The sequence below is a fragment of the Schistocerca nitens genome, chromosome 1 (assembly GCF_023898315.1).
Source record: "Schistocerca nitens isolate TAMUIC-IGC-003100 chromosome 1, iqSchNite1.1, whole genome shotgun sequence".
Classification (NCBI taxonomy): Eukaryota; Metazoa; Arthropoda; class Insecta; order Orthoptera; family Acrididae; genus Schistocerca; species Schistocerca nitens.
The window spans coordinates 1,232,696,125-1,232,719,992 of NC_064614.1; the positions used below are offsets into that span (position 1 = coordinate 1,232,696,125).

At 38.4% G+C, this 23,868-nt stretch overlaps 1 protein-coding gene across 1 annotated transcript; it reads right to left on the reverse strand.

Moving 5' to 3' along the window:
- Nucleotides 1–4,776: 4,776 nt before the first annotated feature.
- Nucleotides 4,777–17,084, reverse strand: LOC126239687 (charged multivesicular body protein 2b). The gene is made up of 5 exons (XM_049947877.1): nt 16,894–17,084; nt 16,592–16,683; nt 11,214–11,330; nt 7,337–7,517; nt 4,777–5,161 (listed from the first exon to the last, which is right to left on the reverse strand). Exons 1-5 carry the CDS (start codon nt 16,928–16,930, stop codon nt 4,947–4,949), a joined length of 642 nt encoding a protein of 213 aa, XP_049803834.1. The 5' UTR covers nt 16,931–17,084; the 3' UTR covers nt 4,777–4,946.
- Between the last annotated feature and the right edge of the window lie 6,784 nt (nt 17,085–23,868).

Sequence of the window (23,868 nt, forward strand, 5' to 3'; positions counted from 1 at the left end):
AACAACATTTGGGTATGGCAGCTGGCGATCGACCTTTTTTTCTTTGCTAACAACACATCACCTGCAGCACCTCTCCTGGGCTCATGACCATATCAATTGGACACTTGTAGACTGAAAAACCATGGTTTGGTCAGAAACCCCAAGTGCTGATGCCAGGTTTCGAGTGTGGTGCAGACTCCATGAAGCCATGGACCCAGGTTGCCCACTATGCACTGTGCAAGCTGGTGGTCATTTCATAATGGTATGGGCTGTGCTTATATGGAACTGACTGGGTCCTCTGGTCCAGCTGAACTGATAAATGATTGGATGATTGTGTTCAGCTACTTGGAGACCATTTGCAGTCATTCATGCACTTCATGTTCCCAAACCATGATGGCATTGTTATGGATGACATTGCATTTCACTGGTTATAACATTCTAGACCATTCAAGTGAATGATTTGGCCACCCAGATTGCCCGATATGAATCCCTTCGAACATTTTGGGACATAATCAAGAGCTCAGTTGGTGCACAAAATCATGCACCAGCCACACTTCTACAATTATGGACAGTTATAGAGGCAGCATGGCTCAATATTTCTGCAGGGGACTTACAAGAACTTGTTGTGTCCATGCAACGCCGAGTTGTGGCACTATGCTGGGCAAAAGGAGGTCCAGCATGATATTAGGTGGTGTCCCACAATCTTTGTCACCTCAGTGTAACCACATCAGCATGAGTGAATTAACAAACACAAGTACTAGTGCAGACACTAGGAAGCTCTGTTTGTATAGCAGCATTGGCTTTCTGCACTGGCCATTTGGAAAGAGAAGCAAAAGGGCACAGCTAATGTGGGCAGCTGCACGGCCTTGTATTTCTTTTTGGCTTCACCATAGGGATGCACCTTATTGTTTTGATCTCTTGGCTTTTCCATTCTTCGAGAAAGACAAGTCTGTACCCCTGTCAGAGTGATCCACAGAGCAGTTGACACACTTCAGAGGAGATGAAAAACCAACTCCTTCACAGGTGGCCTTAGCACATTTGCCCACAAGTGGCTTCTCCCTTACAGCTGAGAGCACCATGCCCAAAGTTCTGGCATTTAAAACAGCACAGTGGATTGGGAAAATAAGGACAAATGCTTAGGCGAAGGAACCTGCCTTGACATGCACTGGAAGGTTGGTGCTGTTAAATGTAAGCATAAAAAAAAGTCTGATTTGACAAAATCGCCTCCCACCCTTTCCACAATGTTTTTCAAGCCAACAATGCCTTCATTGGCCCACTCAGCTTTCAGCTCCCCTTTGGAAATCTTGACCAGATCTATGAAACTCACAACTTTTGCTCTAGTTCAAGGTATTGGGCAGTTCAGTTTTGACTGCACATTCCCCAAGGCATTGAGCTTTATATAGGTTCTTTACTTGTTAGGTACTAGACATTTCTACCAGAAGGGGGCCATTTCACAAGTGCTTGACAGATCTTGAAGTTCCAGCAATGCCCTCTAAACCTTTTTGGATATAGAACAGTGAACACTGCCAACACTACCCTCTTTCCATTTAAGTATTACAACACATTATGACAACCAGTATGCATTCTGTTACTATTAACTGAGTCTGGAGGACTGACTACCCAAGCTCTCCTGTTAGACTGGGTATTGGTAACTACCAGTGGCCCACCCATTCTGCTGGGAAGAAGAGAAAATTTTGAGAGTTCCATCTCAGTCTCACTAGCAGATAGGGAAATAAAACGTCCACCTAGACATAGACTAGGTAAGCCTTATACAAGTAAGGGGTGGTAGGTTCCCCAGAGGTTGCCCACTAATGACTGTTTCACCTCAACAGCCACGCATATGATTGATTACCCGAAAAGTCTGTGACATGTAGAGGAGATATAGACAGTTAACTGGCAATTTCTAGAGCGCAAAAGAGATGCCTGAATGATTAAATGTCTCTAGTATGACTTACATGGGACTTTATTACGGCCAACATGTAACAGACTTTATTGGTGACTAAAAACCCGACTTGCGTTAAAGTAAAATAAAATAAATTCTTACGTCATAAAGTAGCTGCTGAAGTATATCCAGTTCATTAGGGTTTTAAAGATATGTCCACTGCAAAGTTGAAAGAAAAGTATAGATTGAGGTTGATTCTGTTGTAGAAATTTATTACTCACACACTTAAAATTTAAAAAAGGATTCTAAGGTAAGGAAAAATATTATTAACTCCACTAAAAAGTTAGTTCAAAGATAGTAATTTGAAATAATAATAATAATAAAAATAGTGCATATTTTATTTACTGGAACATTCAAGGAAAAGCATAAATACGAAAGGTGTAGATGAACAGATACGTCTGACTTTGCAGGTAAAGAGATCTCTGCCCTTTTGATAGAAATTGAGCATAATAAAAAATGGATGGTGAAGGGCAAAAAATCAATATCAACCACTCTGTGTGTAAATCATAATGTAAATACAGAGCAAACATGACGGTCACCTACAGATAGATACACATTAGAATAATATGAGGAGAGTGTTGTTTGTTTTCAGTCCCTACATTTGATATTGGAAAGTGAATACGGTACCATATGTAAGCTTGCCATCTTGTTATGTAAATTTCTGACTAATCTTTCCCCCCATTTCAGTCCCCCCCACATACAGTGCAAAATGTATTTTTGTTTTTATTCTAATGTCAACATAATCAGAAAACATTTCACAATGAAACTGATTTCCACCATAATCCGATCACCTTCAGGCACTAACTGCACCAGTCACACACAGTGACATCAGGGGCACAAAATGTCCTGTCTCAATGCATGTTAATGCATTTCATGCACCAGGTGACATTGTATGTGACAGGTGCAGTTAGTGGCTGAAGCTGACCACTTTGTGATTGGAACCATTTATGTTGGAAAAGTTGTTTGTTTAACTACTAACACACAGTTCCCAAAATACATCATTCTATGAGGGTTGGAACTTAAATAGTGGCAACTATTTATTCACAACCGATACAAAAGAGTTACACATTTGCACCTGTTACTGTCCTTCAAAGTAGTCACGAGCGTTGTGTAGAACCCGTTGACAGTGATGTGGAAGGTGCAGTATACCGTTAGCAGAGCCTGTTCAGTTGATGGTGCAAATGGAGCAGTCTACTGCCTGTCAGATCTCTGGAACAGTTCTGAAGCTAATGCCACGGAGTGGTTCCTTCATCTTTGGAATCAAATCAAAGTCACAAGGACTTAAGTCTGGGGAGTATGGTGGATGGTACAGTGCTTCCCAGTCCCATCGACCGAACAGAGCAGCCACAGCTTGCACTGTATGCGCCCGTGCACTGTCGTGCAAAATGATGAGTGAGTTGTGCAGAAAGTGTCGCCGCTTCTTTCAAAATTGCTGGCTACAGGTGATGCTCCAAAAACAAACAGTAATACTGTGCACTGACGGTCTGCCATGGTCCGTTGTTCCTGTTTTGGAAACATAGTGACACCGTTACATTTGACTGCTAGCTCACAAGTGACTGCGTTTCCCTCAATTGTGTGCACGGCAATGACATGGGACAGGTAAGGTAGGTATGTCAACCACATGTGCTATCAGCAACAACATTAGATTCCATTGCATAGTGTCTCCACAGCAGTGTTGCCACTATTTAAGCTCCAACCTATGTACATTTCCTCACAGTAACCAGTAGTGATGCTCCAGTGACACAGAAGCACTTATTAAAATCCTTCTGCTCATACTACAAGTTCACATTATAAGATACTTAAAATGTTAGCATCCTAAAATAACCAGTATTTTGGTTGTGCTGCAATGGCCTTTCTCAAGACCCTGAGCACGACTGTTTCCCATATCGCTGAAACTTCAGTTATTTTAATGTTAAACATTTCAAGTATTTTATAACGTGGTGCAGGAAAGCACCCAGAAAGAACTTCATAAGATGAACACCGGCCACAGAAGACATTGTTTATATAGAAGCACTGAACAAAAACATATGGTCGAAATTTCTCCATGGTACAACAAAAGCCATTCATTCCAATGAAACAGCCCAATGGAAAAATTATTTTTCTCTTTTACTAAATATATTATTTAGAGTCTATACCACTTAACAAATGGGGTGGGGGAGGGGGGTGAGGTGGGGCAATTCTGTCAACTTATTTGTAACATCACAAAACTTGAGCTTGCTTATTCATGCTACATTTTCTAAGTTTTACAACGAGGTGGCAGACTCATCACCTGTCTGTGCTTGCCACATGAAAGGGCACTGCTTCTCCAAGCGAAAATTTCCACTCCAGAAAACAGTCTTGAAACATAAACCAGAACTAAAGATCATAAAAAAATTATTTAAAGTAACAAGATAGCTAACTTTAAAGACAAATGGAGAAAAAATAAGATTAATGCTACATAGAATGATCAGCTCATGTGACAGGAAACTGGAGCATCTTACTGAAATCTCTAAATTATGTAATAAAAACTAAATTTGTCATTATCTCAGTTTAAGGATCTGTGGCTTTTTGCTTAATATGAAAAAGTAAGATGATAAAAAAAAATTGAGGAAAGAGAAAAATATTGTGGACAAAAGTAAAAGCACTTCTGAATTCTGAGACCATAAGGATACAGGAGCATCTTGGAAGTATGTAGGTTGCTATATTATGAACTGGTAAAAAAAAAGAAAGAGGGGGGGGGGGGGGGAGAGAGAGAGAGAGAGAGAGAGAAGAAACAAAATTTCACAGTAACCACCCTTGTGTTCAAGAAGTGTTTTTTATATCAATAATGAACAAACAATTACTTTACAGGTCCTTAAAAACTAAACCACAAAAAATTCTTTATTAAAAAATTAAATTTATTGCAAAACTTCTGTGATATTTACATTCATTTACAAAACTGTCAGACTCACAAACATAACAATCAGACATGCAAAATGCCTGGGACGGCAACATATTAGAAAGCTGTACACAAGCAGAAGCACAAATATTCACAACTTCTTGCATGTTAGGATCTTAATTTTGCAAGCTGCTCTTCAATTTCTTCATCCGTAGGCAATGTTGATTTTGAGCTCTCCCCAACTTTTCCACGGATTGCTGATGGGGCTTGTGCCATTTTTCCAGATATTTCAATGCCAATCTCATCCAAAACCTTATTCACAACCTGTTCACTTTCTTCTTCATCTCCGGATTCATCCAACATGTCATCCAAGGTATCATTAACTAGAAAAATAAAAAAAATTAGAAAATGTTGCACATGTAGCCTATACAGAGTGTTAGAAAAAGGTACGGCCAAACTTTCAGGAAACATTCCTCACACACAAATAAAGAAAAGATGTTACGTGGACATGTGTCCGGAAATGCTTAATTTCCATGTTAGAGCTCATTTTAGTTTCGTCAGTATGTACTGTACTTCCTCGATTCACCGCCAGTTGGCCCAATTGAAGGAAGGTAATGTTGACTTCGGTGCTTGTGTTGAGATGCGACTCATTGCTCTACAGTACTAGCATCAAGCACATCAGTACGTAGCATCAACAGGTTAGTGTTCATCACGAACGTGGATTTGCAGTCAGTGCAATGTTTACAAATGCGGAGTTGGCAGATGCCCATTTGATGTATGGATTAGCACGGGGCAATAGCCGTGGCGCGGTACGTTTGTATAGAGACAGATTTCCAGAACGAAGGTGTCCCGACAGGAAGACGTTCGAAGCAACTGATCGGCGTCTTAAGGAGCACGGAACATTCCAGCCTATGACTCGCGACTGGGGAAGACCTAGAACGACGAGGACACCTGCAATGGACGCGGCAATTCTTCGTGCAGTTGACGATAACACGAATGTCAGCGTCAGAGAAGTTGCTGCTGTACAAGGCAACGTGGACCACGTCACTGTATGGAGAGTGCTACGGGAGAACCAGTTGTTTCCGTACCATGTACAGCGTGTGCAGGCACTATCAGCAGCTGATTGGCCTCCACGGGTACACTTCTGCGAATGGTTCATCCAACAATGTGTCAATCCATATTTCAGTGCAAATGTTCTCTTTACGGATGAGGCTTCATTCCAATGTGATCAAATTGTAAATTTTCACAATCAACATGTGTGGGCTGACAAGAAGCCGCGCGCAATTGTGCAATCATGTCATCAACACAGATTTTCTGTGAACATTTGGGCAGGCATTGTTGGTGATGTCTTGATTGGGCCACATGTTCTTCCACCTACGCTCAATGGAGCACGTTATCATGATTTCATACGGGATACTCTACCTGTGCTGCTAGAACATGTGCCTTTACAAGTACGACACAACATGTGGTTCATGCACGATGGAGTTCCTGCACATTTCAGTCGAAGTGTTCGTACGCTTCTCAACAACAGATTCGGTGACCGATGGATTGGTAGAGGCGGACCAATTCCATGGCCTCCGCACTCTCCTGACCTCAACCCTCTTGACTTTCATTTATGGGGGCATTTGAAAGCTCTTGTCTACGCAACCCCAGTACCAGTTGTAGAGACTCTTCGTGCTCGTATTGTGGACGGCTGTGATACAATACGCCATTCTCCAGGGCTGCATCAGCTCATCAGGGATTCCATGCGATGGAGGGTGGATGCATGTATCCTCGCTAACGGAGGAGATTTTGAACATTTCCTGTAACAAAGTGTTTGAAGTCATGCTGGTATGTTCTGTTGCTGTGTGTTTCCATTCCATGATTAATGTGATTTGAAGAGAAGTAATAAAATGAGCTCTAACATGGAGAGTAAGCGTTTCCGGACACATGTCCACATAACATCTTTTCTTTATGTGTGTGTGAGGAATGTTTCCTGAAAGTTTGGCCGTACCTTTTTGTAACACCCAGTATATGTCATCAAGGCAGCCTTTAATTTACAGAATAAAAATATACATAAAACACAAGGGTTTAATATGTTTGCTTCCAGGAAAGTCACCCTAAACTTGGTAAAATGGTAAAACCCTCTGTTTTAATTAATTTCTACATGGAAGAGCTGGACAAAATATAGGAGCACCTTACTTCCAGAACTTACTTTCCAACTTCCCTGTAACACACTGATAGTCTTCCCCCTCCCCTTCCACAATGCTTAAAAACACTTTTCTTTTTTTTGTTTACATCTTTCACTAGCTCTCTAGAAGTATTTTCCCATTGGCTATGCAAAACTGGTGTGTTTCCAACATGTGTACATGTTACTCTTTAATGTTGCCTTGCAGTACACAGTTTTGTATTCATGTTGCTTCCTTCAGTTACCATTGCTGACCAGAAAAAGAACACCAGAAAAGTGAAAGGATAATTCTTAAATTCTGAGCAACGTCCTCCATCTTAAATGCTCAGCTGAACTGAAACATTAATAAAAATGCTGTTCTTGAAATATGCAAGTTAACATTTATACTTACTCATTTCTTCAGTCATTTCCATCTTCATAGATGCTTGGCCAAAGGCCTTCATATCCGCAGCCACCTGTTCTGGTTTCATTAACTGGTTGGCAGCACCCATGGTTTTTGCTGTTTTACTCATCGCATCTGCAAGAGCAACGTTTGCTCCCATAGCTTTGTTCTGTATACCAATGCTCTGTATCTGTAAAGACCACAAAAATTTGTTGATTACACAATTCTTCATTAGAAGAATGACAATCAAGTTGTTTGTCACATGTTGTGGCGTAACAAGCTAGCTACGCCACACTGAGAAGTAGCTGAAAGGGCACGCGTCAACTCACGCCGTCTTTCGTGAGGTCTGAAACAGGATACTTATGAATGCTATAAAGAAAAGAACGGAGCTTAGGTTTACTTAACTTTAATTTCCTTGTGGTACATATCTCTTGATAATACAAGTGAGACTCTCTCCAGATATGGTTAATGGCGCCTTGCTAGGTCGTAGCCATGGACTTAGCTGAAGGCTATTCTAACTGTCTCTCGGCAATTCAGAGAAAGGCTTCATACGTGTAGTCGCTAGCAATGTCGTCCGTACAACTGGGGCGAGTGCTAGTAAGTCTCTCGAGACCTGCCGTGTGGTGGCGCTCGGTCTGCGATCACTGCCAGTGGCGACACGCGAGTCCGACATGTACTAATGGACCGCGGCCGATTTAAAGCTACCACCTAGCAAGTGTGGTGTCTGGCGGTGACACCACATCACATATATTAATTACAGTACTCCTGAAAATAATTTGATGCTACTGATACAAGAAAACTAACATTTCCCTATATAAGACAGCAAATTAATTTCTTTTTTGGGGTAGCACACTTTTTGGTGAAGTTTTTTTTAAAGGTAAAATACTTCCCTGTTCGGATTTCCAGCAGGGATTACTCAAGAACATATCATTAAAAATTGCCTTTCTATGAGGGAGTTGGACCCCTTAATTGTGATACTAAGCTGCAGAAACCTAAAAGAAGTTAAATACAGTGAAGTGTGGTAGTAGGAATATTGTGTGGTGTCACTGCCAGACACCACACTTGCTAGATGGTAGCCTTTAAATTGGCCGCGGTCCATTAGTACACGCCACTATCAGTAATTGCAGACCGAGCGCCGCCACATGGAGGTCTAGTCTAGAGAAACTCCCTAGCACTCACCCAGTTGTACAGCCGACTTTGCTAGCGATGGTCCACTGTCTATGTATGCTCTCATTTGCAGAGATGACAGTTTAGCATAGCCTTCAGCTATGTCATTTGCTATGACCTAGCAAGGCGCCATATTAAGACCATAAGTACTATCTTCAAGAATGTATTCTGAACAGATAATATTGTGAATCATGTACCATCAAGAGCGACGTTCATCATTAATGGATTAAACTTAAGTATCAAACTAATTAAGTCCACTTTCTGAATTCTCATTCCTTGTCATGTTCCAGACCTCACGTCAGTATAGTCCTTCCCTCCTCACGCCAGTCTGCGTGAGCTAAAACGCGGGCATTTTGGCCTCCACTCGTAACACGGTGTTGGCTCTTCTGCTAACACAAAATATTGTGATTTCTAGTCAGGTGAGCAAAGTTTCATCATCAATACAAAATCAAACAGGGGCAATCCAAGAGATGTGGGTGAATTACTACTGGCAGCACAGTGAAGATGTTTCATAGTCAGATACACACAAAGCCATGATCACCACAGTAGTACAAGTACACACACCTTATTTTACAGATGAAAAATGAGGAAAAGGAGGAGGAGAATATGATGATGATTATGACGATGATTAAAAAATTATTCAATATGTTAAGGCTGACAAAAATTTTACCTTAAAGAGGAGGTGGAATTTGATAGAGACAAAAGGCAAGAAAAGAAAGTGTAAGAGACTGTGGAATGGTGGAAAGGGGTGAGGGAGGGAGCAGTCTAGTAGAATTTCAGAGAGAGCGTAAGTTAATTTATGTTAACGTGTGGTTTAAGAATTATGAAAGAAGGCTGTATACATGGAGATCTGGAGACACCAGAAGGCTTCAGACAGAATATATATATAATACAAAACCAGATGTTTCAAAAGCCAGATGGGAATGCGGACTTTCACCTTTATTTGTTATGATATGCAGACTGAAGATGAAGAAATTTCAAGAATATTGGAACTTTGAGAAGCTGAAACAACTGGAATGACAGAAGGAAGATTACATTTTAATGCCCCATCAACAGCATAGTCATTACAGGCAGAGCATAAGCTTGGATTATGAAATGATAGGGAAGGAAATCTTCCCCTCTTCAAAGGAGCCATCTTGACATTTGCCTGGAATAATTTAGGAAACTCACAGAAAATCTAAATCCTCATGCAGAATGAGATTTTCACTCTGCAGCGGAGTGTGCGCTGATATGAAACTTCCTGGCAGATTAAAACTGTGTGCCCGACCGAGACTCGAACTCCCGAGTTCGAGTCTCGGTCGGGCACACAGTTTTAATCTGCCAGGAAGTTTTAAATCCCCATGGCTGGATGGGTATTTGAACCATCATTCTACAGAATTTGAGTTCAGTGAGCTAACCACTGCACCATGCTGCTCGGTAACTTTTAATGCTAGGCCTTGAAGAGATTAACTTTTTGACAATTCATTTACACAGCTGGCAGCAGTTGTTTTTGAAATATTTCAATTTAACCTCAAATCACAAATTAAGTGTTTCTTAAATACCCCAATTATTTTAGACTTACAGTAATTAAATATTCTTTTCCAAATCTGCACTTCATGCTGGTAAATTTGATAACCCAATTGTCCATTGCCCACTCATCACTTGGCTATGAAAATTTGGACAAAACTCATTGTGTGTTTATAGGTAGTCTCTGACCAAAAAGAACATCAATAACAGAAGAATAGGGGAAACGAAATGCAGCTGAATGAAGCAAGACGATGATATAAGAATCAGATGATAAAATTGTACTCCAATTAAAAATACTTTGTTATTCACATTTCAGCAAGCTGTGTGGTAGGGGCCAGCCGGAATTCAATCTCAGTTCTTTCTGAAGTGCCAAATGATAGCTGTGCTCCATATTCTGCAAGTATGTGCAGCATTTTGTGTAGTGTGACTAGCTGCATGCTGGTAACATTGTTCCCTGCCATTGCATTCTGTCAGACACAAAGTGATTTTAATCGGAATATAGATGCTAAAAGTAGAGGATGAATTTGTTATTTGGGAGGAATAATAATTGATAATGGCAAAAATAAAGAGAATAGAAATTGCAGAGTGGAAGTAGCGAGAAAATTTTTTTCTGAAAACAGAAATATATTGACATAAAAAATAAACAGATGTGTTAGAAAGCATTTTTTACATTATTTGTGAATGAGATCTGGGCGATAAGTAGTACATACGAGAAGAGAATATAAGCTTCTGAAATGTGGTGTCATAGAAATATGCTGCAGCTTGGATGGGCAAATCTAATACCTAATGAAGTGATAAATCAAGAAGAGAACAAACTTGACAAAAAGAAGGCATACATTGACAGAACTTAGCCACAGACATTAAAAAATTAGCTAATTTTGCAACAGCTGGAGGTATGGGGAGTAAAACTTTGAGAGAAATCAAGGCATGAACACGGCAAGCAAGTTCAAAGAGATGTTTGCTGCAGTAGTTATGCTGATATTAAGATACTTGCACAGGATAAACAAGCCAAGAGCTGCATCAAACTAGTCTTCAGACTAAAGACAAAGATGACAACAAGATGTAGCCTCTTTTTTAATTCTTAGAAATACTGCACTTAAAAGAATTCTATATATTCAGTTCCCAACATATTTTTCAGGAATTCAACAGACATTTCTGTGAGAGTATACGAATTTAATTATCATTTAGGAAAAATTAGCATAACAGCACATACCTTACTATTTGCTGCGTATGTCCTATTTTTCTGCTTTCGTAGCTGAATCAACTGTTTCGCCAGCAACTTACATCCCTCATTATTTCCTTCTCTGGCCATTTTTTTAATTTCCATTTCCTGTGGCAAAAAGTCTTTATTAAAAATATAGCTTCAAGTGCTTGCTGCCATATTTTTTGCAACACAAGCTCTTCCAAGCCCATAAATTGATGGTAGTAAGTTACAGTCTCTCTCTCTCTCTCAAGGTAATTTATTTCAATCTAAGTAAATATTGTGGTTATGTTTTGGGGAAGGAGACCAGACAGCGAGGTCATCGGATTCGGGAAGGACAGGGAAGGAAGTCGGCCATGCCCTTTCAAAGAAACCATCCCGGCATTTGCCTGGAGCGATTTAGGGAAATCACAGAAAACCTAAATCAGGATGGCCGGACGTGGGATTGAACCGTCGTCCTCCCAAATGTGAGTCCAGCGTGAATCTAAGTAAATGGGATGCACCGTTACTTTATGGTAGAACGTAATATAGACCTTAGGGGATGACAGGATGCTATCCACTTCATTTCACTATTTGTTATGTCACATTTACATAAATTTGCAGCTTGTTAACATATGAATACTTACATGATCTGATATTACATTAAGGCATAGAAATGCAGGTTGAAGTTAATGTGGGGCAGAGAGAAGTTAAGACATATGCATATCAAAAAGTGGCTAGTCAGCCGTACTTGCATGTGAGCAACAAATCTACTCATGTGACTGGTAACATTAATTGACTATATTATGATCAGGGAATGGCACAGTCCAACAAGAACACTATACTTAACGCACTTCTGTTTTATAGTTTAACGTCTTATCTTTTAAGTATCTAAATGTCAAACTGCAAATTTGTTGTACATGCTTCTATCAGCATATTACATTTTTCTTAATACCTTGTGTTATGGCTTTGCAAATGCTTGAAAATGATACAGAAACTGTAACTGCATTAGTATAATAAAATAGTTGAAGCTAAAAGTGAACACAACATCATTTAACAAATTTATAAAGTATGAAATGAAATAAATTCTGGCATCAGCCACAACTGGACATTGAAATTAATTCAAATGCTAAAAGTGAAAATTTGTGCCACACTGGGGCTCAAAACAGCATTTCCACTTTATGCAAGCAGTCGCCTTAACAGCTTCGGCCACCAGAGCACACTTTCCATCCAGCCCTACCACGGTGGACAGCGGGTGCTACGTAAGAAGTGTCCTACAAGTTGGGAATTTGGATCGGGCAGAAACCGAGTGGTTATGCGACCACTTGTGTAAAGTGGGAAATTCGTGTTCAAGTCCCAGTCTGGCAAAAATTTTCACTTGTTGCTACTGAATTAATTTCAATGCCCAATCACACCAATGTCAGAAAATATTTCATTTCATCATGCGTACGTACAGTTGAGGAATCAAGTATGGTGTCCAAAAGAGCAGACACCACACATACATAAATTTATATGAGCTTTGACTCAGCACTATAAGAAATTAATGACCAAAAGATGACTTGCAGAGCACAAATGTAGAGGCAGCTGTAGCTATAGCTGGACAGTAAGTTATTATCAGCTGCAAATATGGAGATTCTCCATCTGTCGGCATCTCGCAATTTTCCCACATGCTGTCACACCAAAACAGGTGAACTGTTCTATGTTCCAACGCCAGTGATGTCCTTTGCCTGCTACAGCTTGATCTAACATCCAATTCTACTTTTACTTTGAATTTAGTATTTCCACTGTCATTCTTGTCAAAGAATGGAATATTAATAACCTACAATTTTATTTGAATCAAGAGAGAGAATTAATCATTTCTGAACAGGCTCTGAGTAACCGGAAATCACCCGTTGGAATTTTTTGTGATCTCTCAAAGGCTTTTGATTGTGTAAATTATGGAATACTTCTAGATAAGCTCAAATACTGTGGTATGAATGGGACAGCACTCAAATGGTTTAAATCATACCTAACTTGAAGAGTGCAGAAAGTTGAAATAAGCAGTTCACATTACATGCAAACAACTGGTGATTTCTCAAACTGGGGAACAATCAAGAATGGGGTGCCGCAAGGTTCGGTCCTGGGTCCTCTGCTGTTCTTAATATATGTTAATAACTTGCCATTCTATAATCACGAAGATGCAAAGCTGGTACTTTTAGCCAATGATACAAGTATTGCTATCACACCCAACAGACAAAAATTAACTGATGAAATTGTAAACGATGTTTTTCAGAAAATCATTAAGTGGTTTTCAGCAAATGGGCTCTCATTAAACTTTGACAAAACACAGTATATACAGTTCCACACAGTAAATGGAATGACACCATTAATAAATATAGACTTCAATCAGAAATTGGTAGCTAAGGTAGAATATTCAAAATTTCTAGGTGTATGCATTGATGAGGGGTTAAACTGAGAGGAGGGGGGGAGGGGGGGGGGCACTGAAGATCTGCTGAAACGTTTGAGTTCAGCTAATTATGCTATTAGGGTCATTGCAAATGTTGGTGATATACATCTCAGTAAATTAGCTTACCACACCTACTTTCATTCTCTGCTTTCATATGGCATCATATTCTGGGGTAACTCATCATTGGGGTCGACAGAAGCGTCAGATCCCACGCGTCAGCTTTGACCCGTGACATAAGGGTGTTGTCGTGTGTGACGTCATGACGGCGCGGAGTTTGGTTTGAGTGTGGCTGTCTCCAGTTCTGTTTTATCTTATTTTATTTACTTTTCTGATCTGTTCGTTCTATCTCGTGAGATTTTTTTTTTTAATTTAAAAACACTTATTACTTATTTTAATTATCTGTTTCCTCCAATTTCTGTTTTAGTTTATTATATTTATCTTTCTGATCTGTTCGTTCTATCCCGCGAGATTTTTTTCTTTAAAAAAGACAAAAAACACTAATCAGCTACTGAAGCATCTTTATCTTCTATGGGTTGCAGGAGTTACGACCCCTGGGGAGGTTGGTGGGTATTCATGCATGGCTGTCTTCACTTACACGTTGTAGCTATGCAAGGCGTCTAAATTTGTTTATATTTAATTTGCCCCCCACCCAAAACACCCCATTTCCCGTGCTTGTCCTGTTAGTGTCATTAGGCTTCTTGTGGAAAGTGTGTGTGTGTGTGTGTGTGTGTTTTTGTTCCCGCCATATTTGTGACATCATGGGTCAAAGCAGACGGGCGGGATCGGACGCTTCCATATTTCCCATCATTGAGTAAAAGTGTGTTCATCGCACAACAGCATGTAATCAGAATAATTGCTGGAGCTCATCCAAGATCATCCTGCAGACACTTATTTAAAGAGCTAAGGATCTTCACTGTAGCCTCACGAAATTTGTTATTAACAATCCGAACAAATTCAAAAGTAATAACAGTGTATATGGCTACAAGACTAGGAGAAAGGATGACCTTCACTACTCAAGGTTAACTCTAACTTTGGCTCAGAAGGGAGTAAATTATGCTGCCAAAAAAGTCTTTGGTCATTTACCTAATAGCATCAAAAGTCTGACAGATAGCCATATAGCATTTAAAAGGAAATTAAAAGAATTTCTGAATGGCAACTCTTTCTACTCATCAGAATAATTTTTGAATATAATAAGTGGGTAATTTCTCCACCCCACAAAAAAATAAATAAAGTGTCATGTAATATTTTTTGTAATGTAATATCTTCCTGTATAGACACCTTTTATTAACCTGACACGTTCCACATCATTACGAAATGTCGTATTCATGATCTATGGAACAAGTACTAATCTAATCTAAGCATTATTTAGGTTAACTTGGATTGTGTATTCTAGATTCAGAGAATGAAATTCTCCTGCATGCAGCAATTCATTATTATGAGAATGGTATTGTACTCACTTTTCAACCCAATTACTTCTTAACAGTTTTTTTTTTTTTTCTGACAATAATCAATTTTAGCTGAACTGCAGTGCACACAATCACAATACACAGACTAAAACTTTGATGTAGATGATGCCTCCTACTCTAGTGTTCAGAGCAGAGCATGTATTCTACTGCATAGGTATTCAACACACATCCATCTAACAAAGTAAAAAATTGGGAATACCAACCAATTCAAATGAAAGACATTTGTCAGACGTCAATCTTTCTAAAATTTATCTATCAAGATTCAAGTATTGACAAGTTCTATGAACTACAATGATGTAGCAGATTTCATTGTAAAGCTGGATGAAAAGCAAAAGAGGAATATTTGACACTACTCATTGGCTTTGATCAGGGATGTTGTAAACAACATGGTGACTGTAACAAAATATCAGTGGCAATTTTGTCCAAATAGGCTAAGCTACAGAACAGTCTGTTGCTACGGCCTGGTTTTTTGCTTTTACATTTGTTGGCTACACCAAAAACCAAAATGAAAATACGCAGAAAAAGCTATTAACATCATGTCACTGAGCAAAACCAATCACTAGCATCAAATATGCCTCTTTAGCCATGAAAAATAGTAATGCCTGTCAATATGGCTCTGTATTTGCAGGCATAGGTAACAATTTTCTTAGCAACATATCACTGTAATCAAGTAAATAATATACCAACAAAAGGCAAACTTTATCTTTTTGGTATAAGGTGGAAGATAACACATTTCAAAGTATCAACTTCCCTTCCTACTTCACTCAAATTTTCCACTTACCTGAAGGCTCTCGGTCATGGTGTGATCTATTGAACATTATGACTGAATGATTTATAAATGAAAAAGACTTGTTTCTTTAAAGCTTTAGGTAATGTTTCCATATTCAATTTTGAAATTAATGAAAACATTTGCACAATATGAAGCCCCAAATTAATAATTTTCTGGAAACATTAAAAACTTTTAAATCACAAGCTTACAGGAAGCACAACACTAGATTTTCGGAGTGTAAGAACTTGAACTGAAAGTAACTTCCAACTTGTTTACATCCATTCCTAGTGCCCAGAATGATTAGTATGTGTATGCTTTTATTAGATACTTTATGAGACCATGATATTTATACCAAGAGATAGAACGAAGTGCACACACTGTTAAATAATCATGGATGAAAGAGTCATTCCTGGACTTATTGAAGAAACCATCCTAAAACTTAGCTGAAGTGATTTTGGTAATTCATAGAAAACCTAAATCAGAAGGGTCAGATTAACATTTCCTCTAGAATACAAGGCAAATGTCTTAACCAGTGATCCTCGTAGTGCCTTCCAGTATTCATGTCACACTAGTTAATATGATAGATGAGGTCTAGTGCAAAACTGTACAAATATCACTCACAATGTGATTTTCATGCTGAAAATTTTTCTTGCAGCCAATTGTAACTCAATTGTAAATAAGTACAGGCGCAGCAGATAAAACAATAACACTAACATGTATAGACACTCACAAGCTTCTTCTCTTCTCTTTCAAGTTGTCTTCTTTCTCTCTCAACATCTCGGCCGACTTTTCTAAGTGCCCTGTCATTCTCGCGTTGTTGCTCTGTGAAAAAAGATAAACACAATGCTTCTAACACATCAATCCGCCGCATACCATCAATTCTGCCGCTATCCAGTTAATCAGAAATACTACACAAAATATTTACTCTATTGACATGATTTAAAATTTTATTTTCATAGCCAGTGATCTTTCCCGATCAGCACTAGGCGATCGAAGCATTGAATCCAACGTTAAGTGTTTGATCTTACAGACCTTTGACAGTTGGTTTACTTCCAAAAAAATTAAACATTTTTTTCTTTTATTGACCAAAGTGACTGGTTATGCGTTCAAGGTTAATCATGTGCACGTTATTCGGCGCGTCACCTGTCACTGAATCATTATGTTTATTTCCATTAGGCCAGAGATACTTAAAATAGTCGACGAACTCCATGGAGGTATATACCACAGTCTAATATAAACTGTGGTATATACCTCCATGACGAACACGCTAGTCGCAACAAATGAAAGATAAAACAGCCAAGCGGCCCAGAGTACTACAACCTACGAAAAACGAGGTCCCGCCCGAGTAACATAAAAGCCGAAAGATAAGAATATAAAAACTGTTTATTGTTGCTACTTATAACTTCTGTTCGTTCTGATCACAGAAACTTCGATTACTTAATCTACTGACATGTCCACAGTTATAACAAAGAATATTTCTTTTAGCACATTTATAACACAGCACATTTCTTTATTGTGACTTTTAACGTTTCTACATACTATCAATGTCTTCAATAAAACTGATATACTGCTAGAATCTTATTATGAGACTCAGAAGTTTCATAACTTAATATTTTGTGATATTATGTGTACTTTTCGTTCCAATATATCTGCAGTGAGGAAATCCTCTGAGATGAGGAACATGTCAGAAAACAGGAATACACAATATATATTTACAAAATAAGACCAGATATACAAATGTACCCGCCAGTGATCCCCAGTGAAACAGCCCTTGTGGATATGGAATCGGTAAAAAAAAAATGTGTATTGCTCAATAATGACCATGTTTCTGAACAATAGTAAGTGATTTTAAATCTTTGTACAAAATATTTTTATTTCTAGAACTGATTTCATGAACTGCGCTGTTGGTTTGGAGAAAAAAACGAATTTTCTAATCACAAATTACATTAAGGAAAAAGAAATGTACTGGGAAGGAGTAGTTGCTATCCCCAGTTCCTTACCCATCCCTCTTAGGGATTTTCTTGAGTTCACACCATAACTAATTCGTATGGCATGTTTTTAGGCTTTGAAAATTTCGCTCACCCTGATGAGTTACCCCAGGAAATAATCCTGTATGACATTATGGAATAGAAGTAATCATAGAAGGCTAGCTTTTTTACTTTTATACCACCTATGTCTAACAACATTTGCATGGCAGATAGAGTTTTTGTTAGGTGTGTCAACAGTTCTGTGGTATACTTCCCCAAGAAATATTTATTATCAAGCTGTAATCCCAAGAACTTATCCCTGTAAACTTCTTCGACCAGCTTGTTGTCCTATTTTAGGCATATACCAGCAGGAAACCTTTACTTGTTCTGGACTGCATAAAGTAAATGTTTTCAAGTTTTAGTCGCAGAGGGTTGACTTGGAACCATTTATTAACATGCATGAAACTTTCGTTAGCCAATCTTTCTAAGGCTGCACTTGATTTACTATTTACTGTAATGTTTGTATCATCCGCAAACAAAACAAATATGGCCTCTGGTAATGTTACTGATGAAAGGTAATTGAAATACAATAGAAAAAGTATGGGCCCTGTGATTGGACCTTGGGGGACATCACTTGTTATTGGTTCCCAGTTGGATGATGTCTGATAGCTTTATACAAGTCTCTTTCCTATTGACCTATTGACGCCCTATGTTTTCTGATGTAGATTTGGAATTTGAGCCATTTTTTAGCATTTCCTGTTACACCATAATATTCTAATTTACTTAAAAGGATACTGTGATTTACACAGTCAAATGCCTTTGGCAGATCACAAAATATGCCAGTAACCTGTAATTTATTGTCTAAAGAATTAAGTACATTCTCAATGTAAGTGTAGATAGCCTTCTCAAAATAGGAATCCTTTAGATGTTCGAATTGAGATTTGGATAATATTTTATTTGTGGTCAGATGGCTAAAAAGACGTCTGTATATTATCTTTTCTAAATTTTTTGAGACAGCAGGCAAAAGTGAAATTGGACAGAATTTTTATAGTATTTCTTTATCTCGTTTCTTGTACCAAGGCTTAATTTCAGCATATTTCAACCATTCAGGAATGACAAAAGTCTGGTTATACAAATAACTTAAAATGTCACTAAACTCAGAGGAACACTGTTCCATTAAATTTGTTGATATATTGCCCACCTGCTTAGCTGAGTGGTTACATGTTTGCCTACCATGCAGCAGACCCGGGTTTGATTCCCAGCTGGAGATTTCCTCCACTCATGGACTGGGTGTTGTGTTGTACTCATCATTTCATCATCCCCAGCACGCAAGTCCCCCAATGTGGCATCAACTGTAATAAGACTCACACCTGGTGCCCAAACTTCCCCAGATGGGGCCTCCTGGCAGGCAACGACATATGACCAACTAATTTTTATATATATATTATCATAGTGACTAGAACTTTTTGATTTTAAGGATTATACGGTAGACATTTCTTCTACTGCTTGTTGCAATGGTCATATGCATGTTAAGGTGGTTATTTGTAGTGTCTGGTCTGAGATATTCCATGGGAGCATCTACTGAACCTGACAACCCCATCTTTCCAATAACAGTTATGAAGTGCTTATTCAAAAGTTCAGCAACACTGCATACGTCTGACGGCCACATATCATTTACTCTTAATGCTATGTACTGCTCTTCATCTCTGGTTCTACCAGTCTCTTCCTTTACTATATCCCATATTGTATTTATTTTGTTATCTGATGTGGCTATCCTTTTCTGATAATTCTCAGTGTCTACGTCCTTCTACCATTGATCTCACCAATAAATCCCTCATTTGTCCCATTCCAACTTATGCCAACATTTTCTGAATCTCACCACATAAATGTTAAAGATCCCTTGAAATACTAGAAACAGATGCGTTTTGCCTCTCTTTTACATCTGCTGGTCTTCAATAATCTACTTACTAATCCAGGTACTCTGCTGTGCCTTCACACCCATATCACATCATCCATACACCTTTGCACCTGCCTTCTTTTAACCTACTTGATGGAATTATTCTTGGCATAGGTGCTTCCTACTAGCCATAACCCACCTACAGTGTTCCATCACAGCCTTATGTGAGTACATCCTATCTGTGATAATATATCATACATTAATAAAATATTGTTACTGTCCAGAGTCCATGAAGTCAACACAAATGGCCAGCTCAATACCGGCACCTCTTTGGATATAAGTAAATATGGGGAAGCCTTTACCTCTTAAGTTCATTGGGAGATTATGTGCTTTCCCAAACTAAGAGTATTCTTTTAAGTTAAGCCCACAACTTTATCACCAACATCTGCAAAAGGTACCGCTTTCTCTATTTTTTTTTTTCGATAACCTCTAGCCATTTTCCTCTTTCTGCTGCTGTTTATCGTATTGAAATGCTACAATAATATATCACTGAAATAAAACTGCACTCTACATACAAGCTGGTGTTCAATAAATGAAATGTTGAAACATAGTTAACTCCGGTGTTTGAACACAACTGTAACCTCAACAGATGCATCAGCTGTGTTGTACTTTTAATTATTTAATAAGTTTATTTAATTAGCTTTTATTACAATTTAGTCTACTAGAAGTGAACAGTTGTTCAGCATACAGAAGTAGGTACTGCAGATTACGAACTGCCTTGATATCGATTTATATTGCACCTTAAAACAGTATCATTATAATTAAGTTTCCCAGTTTCTTTAATGATAAATGAGGAAAACAGTCTTGCAAGGCACCCAGAAGTATCCAACTTAACTAATAGTCTCAAAAATTTATACAAAAAACATGCTACTCTGAAATGGTAAGAGTATGGAGGAAATCTGCACCATGGCTTACAGGTCACCACAAACACCTTATGAGCGCCAGAGGAGTAACACACAGGATATACAAATGGCATTTGACCTCTCATAATCATCTCATCTACAAGCAACTACATAACTAAATTAGTCAGTCTGTGAGGAGTGCAAAGCTCAGGTATGTCCATTCACTAAATGAAGACTTTCATAGACTTGCTGACCTGTGGAAAAACTTATGAGGTCATGGTATGGGTAAACGCAAATCTGCAGCTGAACCTCTAGATCCTATTGAAGATCTAAACGAGTATTCTGCCATGCCGATAACTTTACTCGACCAGTGAAGAAGGGCACAAAACATCGACTCCCTTAAAGTATCAGTGGTTGGTACAAACTAAAAAAATTTTTCTACAGCCAGTAAACCCTAACACGGTATAGAAACCAATTGCGCGAATTCCTTTGGCAGCTGCAGGACAAGATAATACAACAATGCAAATTATCAGACTTCTTGTCGGTCCTCTACTACCCAAAATAATGGACATTTTTAACCATTCCCTGACTTTCATCATTTTTCCAGTGGCTTGGAAGCAGGAACTCACAAAACCTTTACCCAAGAAGGAACCTGTCAAATTGTCCTCTGACCACAGGCCCATTTGCATTCTACCAGGATTACCCAAGGCTTTAGGATACATAGTTCACGAACAGTTCACTAATTATTTAACAGCAAATAATCTTTTAGATAAATACTAGTCCAGTTTCCAGTAAAATTGTAAGGCATTGACTGCTGTTATAAAAATTATTGATAAATTGGAACAAGCTATGTTAAACAACAGGCGACTATTACATGCTTCTTGGAATTCTGCAAAGCTTTTGACACTGTCGAATTTTACATTCTACTTGCTAAACTCACAAGTCAAAAATTTTCTTCAAGTGCTGCACAGTGGTTACACTCATACCTTGCCTCACACAAAACTGTGTAATCAATCATTGGAGCAAAAGGTCGCAATGGAGGGATGTAGTATCGAGACTCCCACAAGGATCAGTATTCGCACGATTATTCCTGTCATTATATGTTAACAATGTATCACCTACTGTCTCCCACTGCAAATTTATGATGACATTCAGTAAGTACAGGTTCAAAAAACCCATTCACGGCCATCCAACACGTAAATGCCAATTTCCTTGCCCCATCAGTCTGAGTACAGAGCATAGTTCTAAAACTTAACCCATCTAAGATGCAAGCAATCTTAGTTGCTCACAAAAGACTTGTTACCCCTAAGTTCAGAGTATCTCTTCCATCACTGATTCTAAATGGCACAGAAATAAACTTTTCTTCTTCTGCAAAGATCTTAGGGATAATTTTGGACCATCATTTAGACTGGACTGAAGACACAGCTAGTGTCTGTAAAGAAGTGTCAGCGTCACTTCTCTCACTACAGAAATATGAAAACGTTTCCTTTTGAGCTTAAAAAGAAGCTCCTTGTACTTGACTATGGGGAGGCCATTCTCCAAAGACTTTCATACAAAGTATCACTCAGGCTGGAACTGACAATGAATGCGTGAGTACAATAGATTTGTGACATACACTTTATCGACCATATTACGCCAGTCTGCAAATGATTAGCATAGCTATGGGCCAATAAGTCTATCACAATTTTTGTTTTCACTACCATCTTCCCAATCATTACACTCCCTTATTTGTTGTCAACTCTTACTCTGCTATCTGAACAGCATAACAGAAATACTCATTCTCAATGAAGTAAACTTCTCTGTATCACATACCACTGCCATGCTCTCTAAATCATTTTCTGGATCAGAAACTCGACTTTAGAATACTATTCCTCAAAATATTAAATAAATTAAATTACTTCCAAACTTCAAAATATAGCTAATTGTCTACAGTCTATCACAATAGCCATCTCTCCTACATTATGCGCATCTCATTCTCGTCAGTCCCCTTTCACCAGAACTTGTCCCTTCCCATTGTCAGAAGAGTTCTCTATTTATACTCTGTTCTTTCGTAACAGAAACTGTCACTGCCATTTAATTTTCTCTTTGTCCTTTATCCATTCAGGTTCTGGTTATATTAAACATGGCTTCAAATGTGCTAAGTAAATCTACATAGTTCTAAACCCCCCTTACAATTTTAATAATTATTATTATTGCTATTAGCGTCTATTGTCATTATCAGGACGTTTTGTAATGCCTTTTGTATGTGCCACTCCTGGTCAGATGTAATATCTTATGTAATCTGATCAGGCTAAATAATCAGATTGCCTGATGGCATATTTTTTTTTTTTTTGCAGATGATACAAACATTACAGTAAATAGTAAATCAGGTGTAATCTTAGAAAGATTGGCTAACGAAATTTTCATGCATGTTAATAAATGGTTCCTAGCAAACTCTCTGAGACTAAACCTTGAAAACATATACTTTATGCAGTTCAAAACTGGTAAAAGGTTTCCTGTCAGTATATGCCTAAAATACGACAACAAGCCGATAGAAGAAGCTTACAGTGTTAAATTCGTGGGATTACAGGTTGATAATAAATATAACTTGGGGGAGTATACCACAGAAATGTTGAAGCACCTAACAAAAACTCTATCTGCCATGCAAATGTTGTTAGACATAGGTGGTATAAAAATAAAAAAGCTAGCATACTATGCTTACTTCCATTCCATAATGTCATACAGGATTATAATAAATAAATAAATAAACAAACTAATATGTCACGTAAATGGAATCCTTGCAACAAGATCAGAAGATTACACAATCTGAATAGCTAGTGGTGTACTAAATATCTAAAGTTGAACTTTCAGGGAGGGTGGAGTTCCCTCTCCTGGTGGTGAGTTACATGCTCTGGAAATATAATGTGCTAAAGCTCTTCTGACATGAGTATGGCTGTTGGCCAAACAACAAGATCGGCTACAAAATATATGCTGGAGCAGAAATAAGAACACACAGAGAAGAGACTCACTAGTACCATAAAACAACAACAACAACAACAACAATAGCCATGACTAAAGAGGGTAGCTCACCTGATATTGTTCAGTGCAGATATGTCTAATGCTTATTCTTTAAACAAAGAACTAAGTGCACTTAGACATATGGGGACTTAAAACCGGTAGAAGGTGTATGGACAATATCTCTAGCATATATTAGTATCTTGAGTGTTAACTGGCTGCAGTGAACCCAAATACAGAGCTGCCC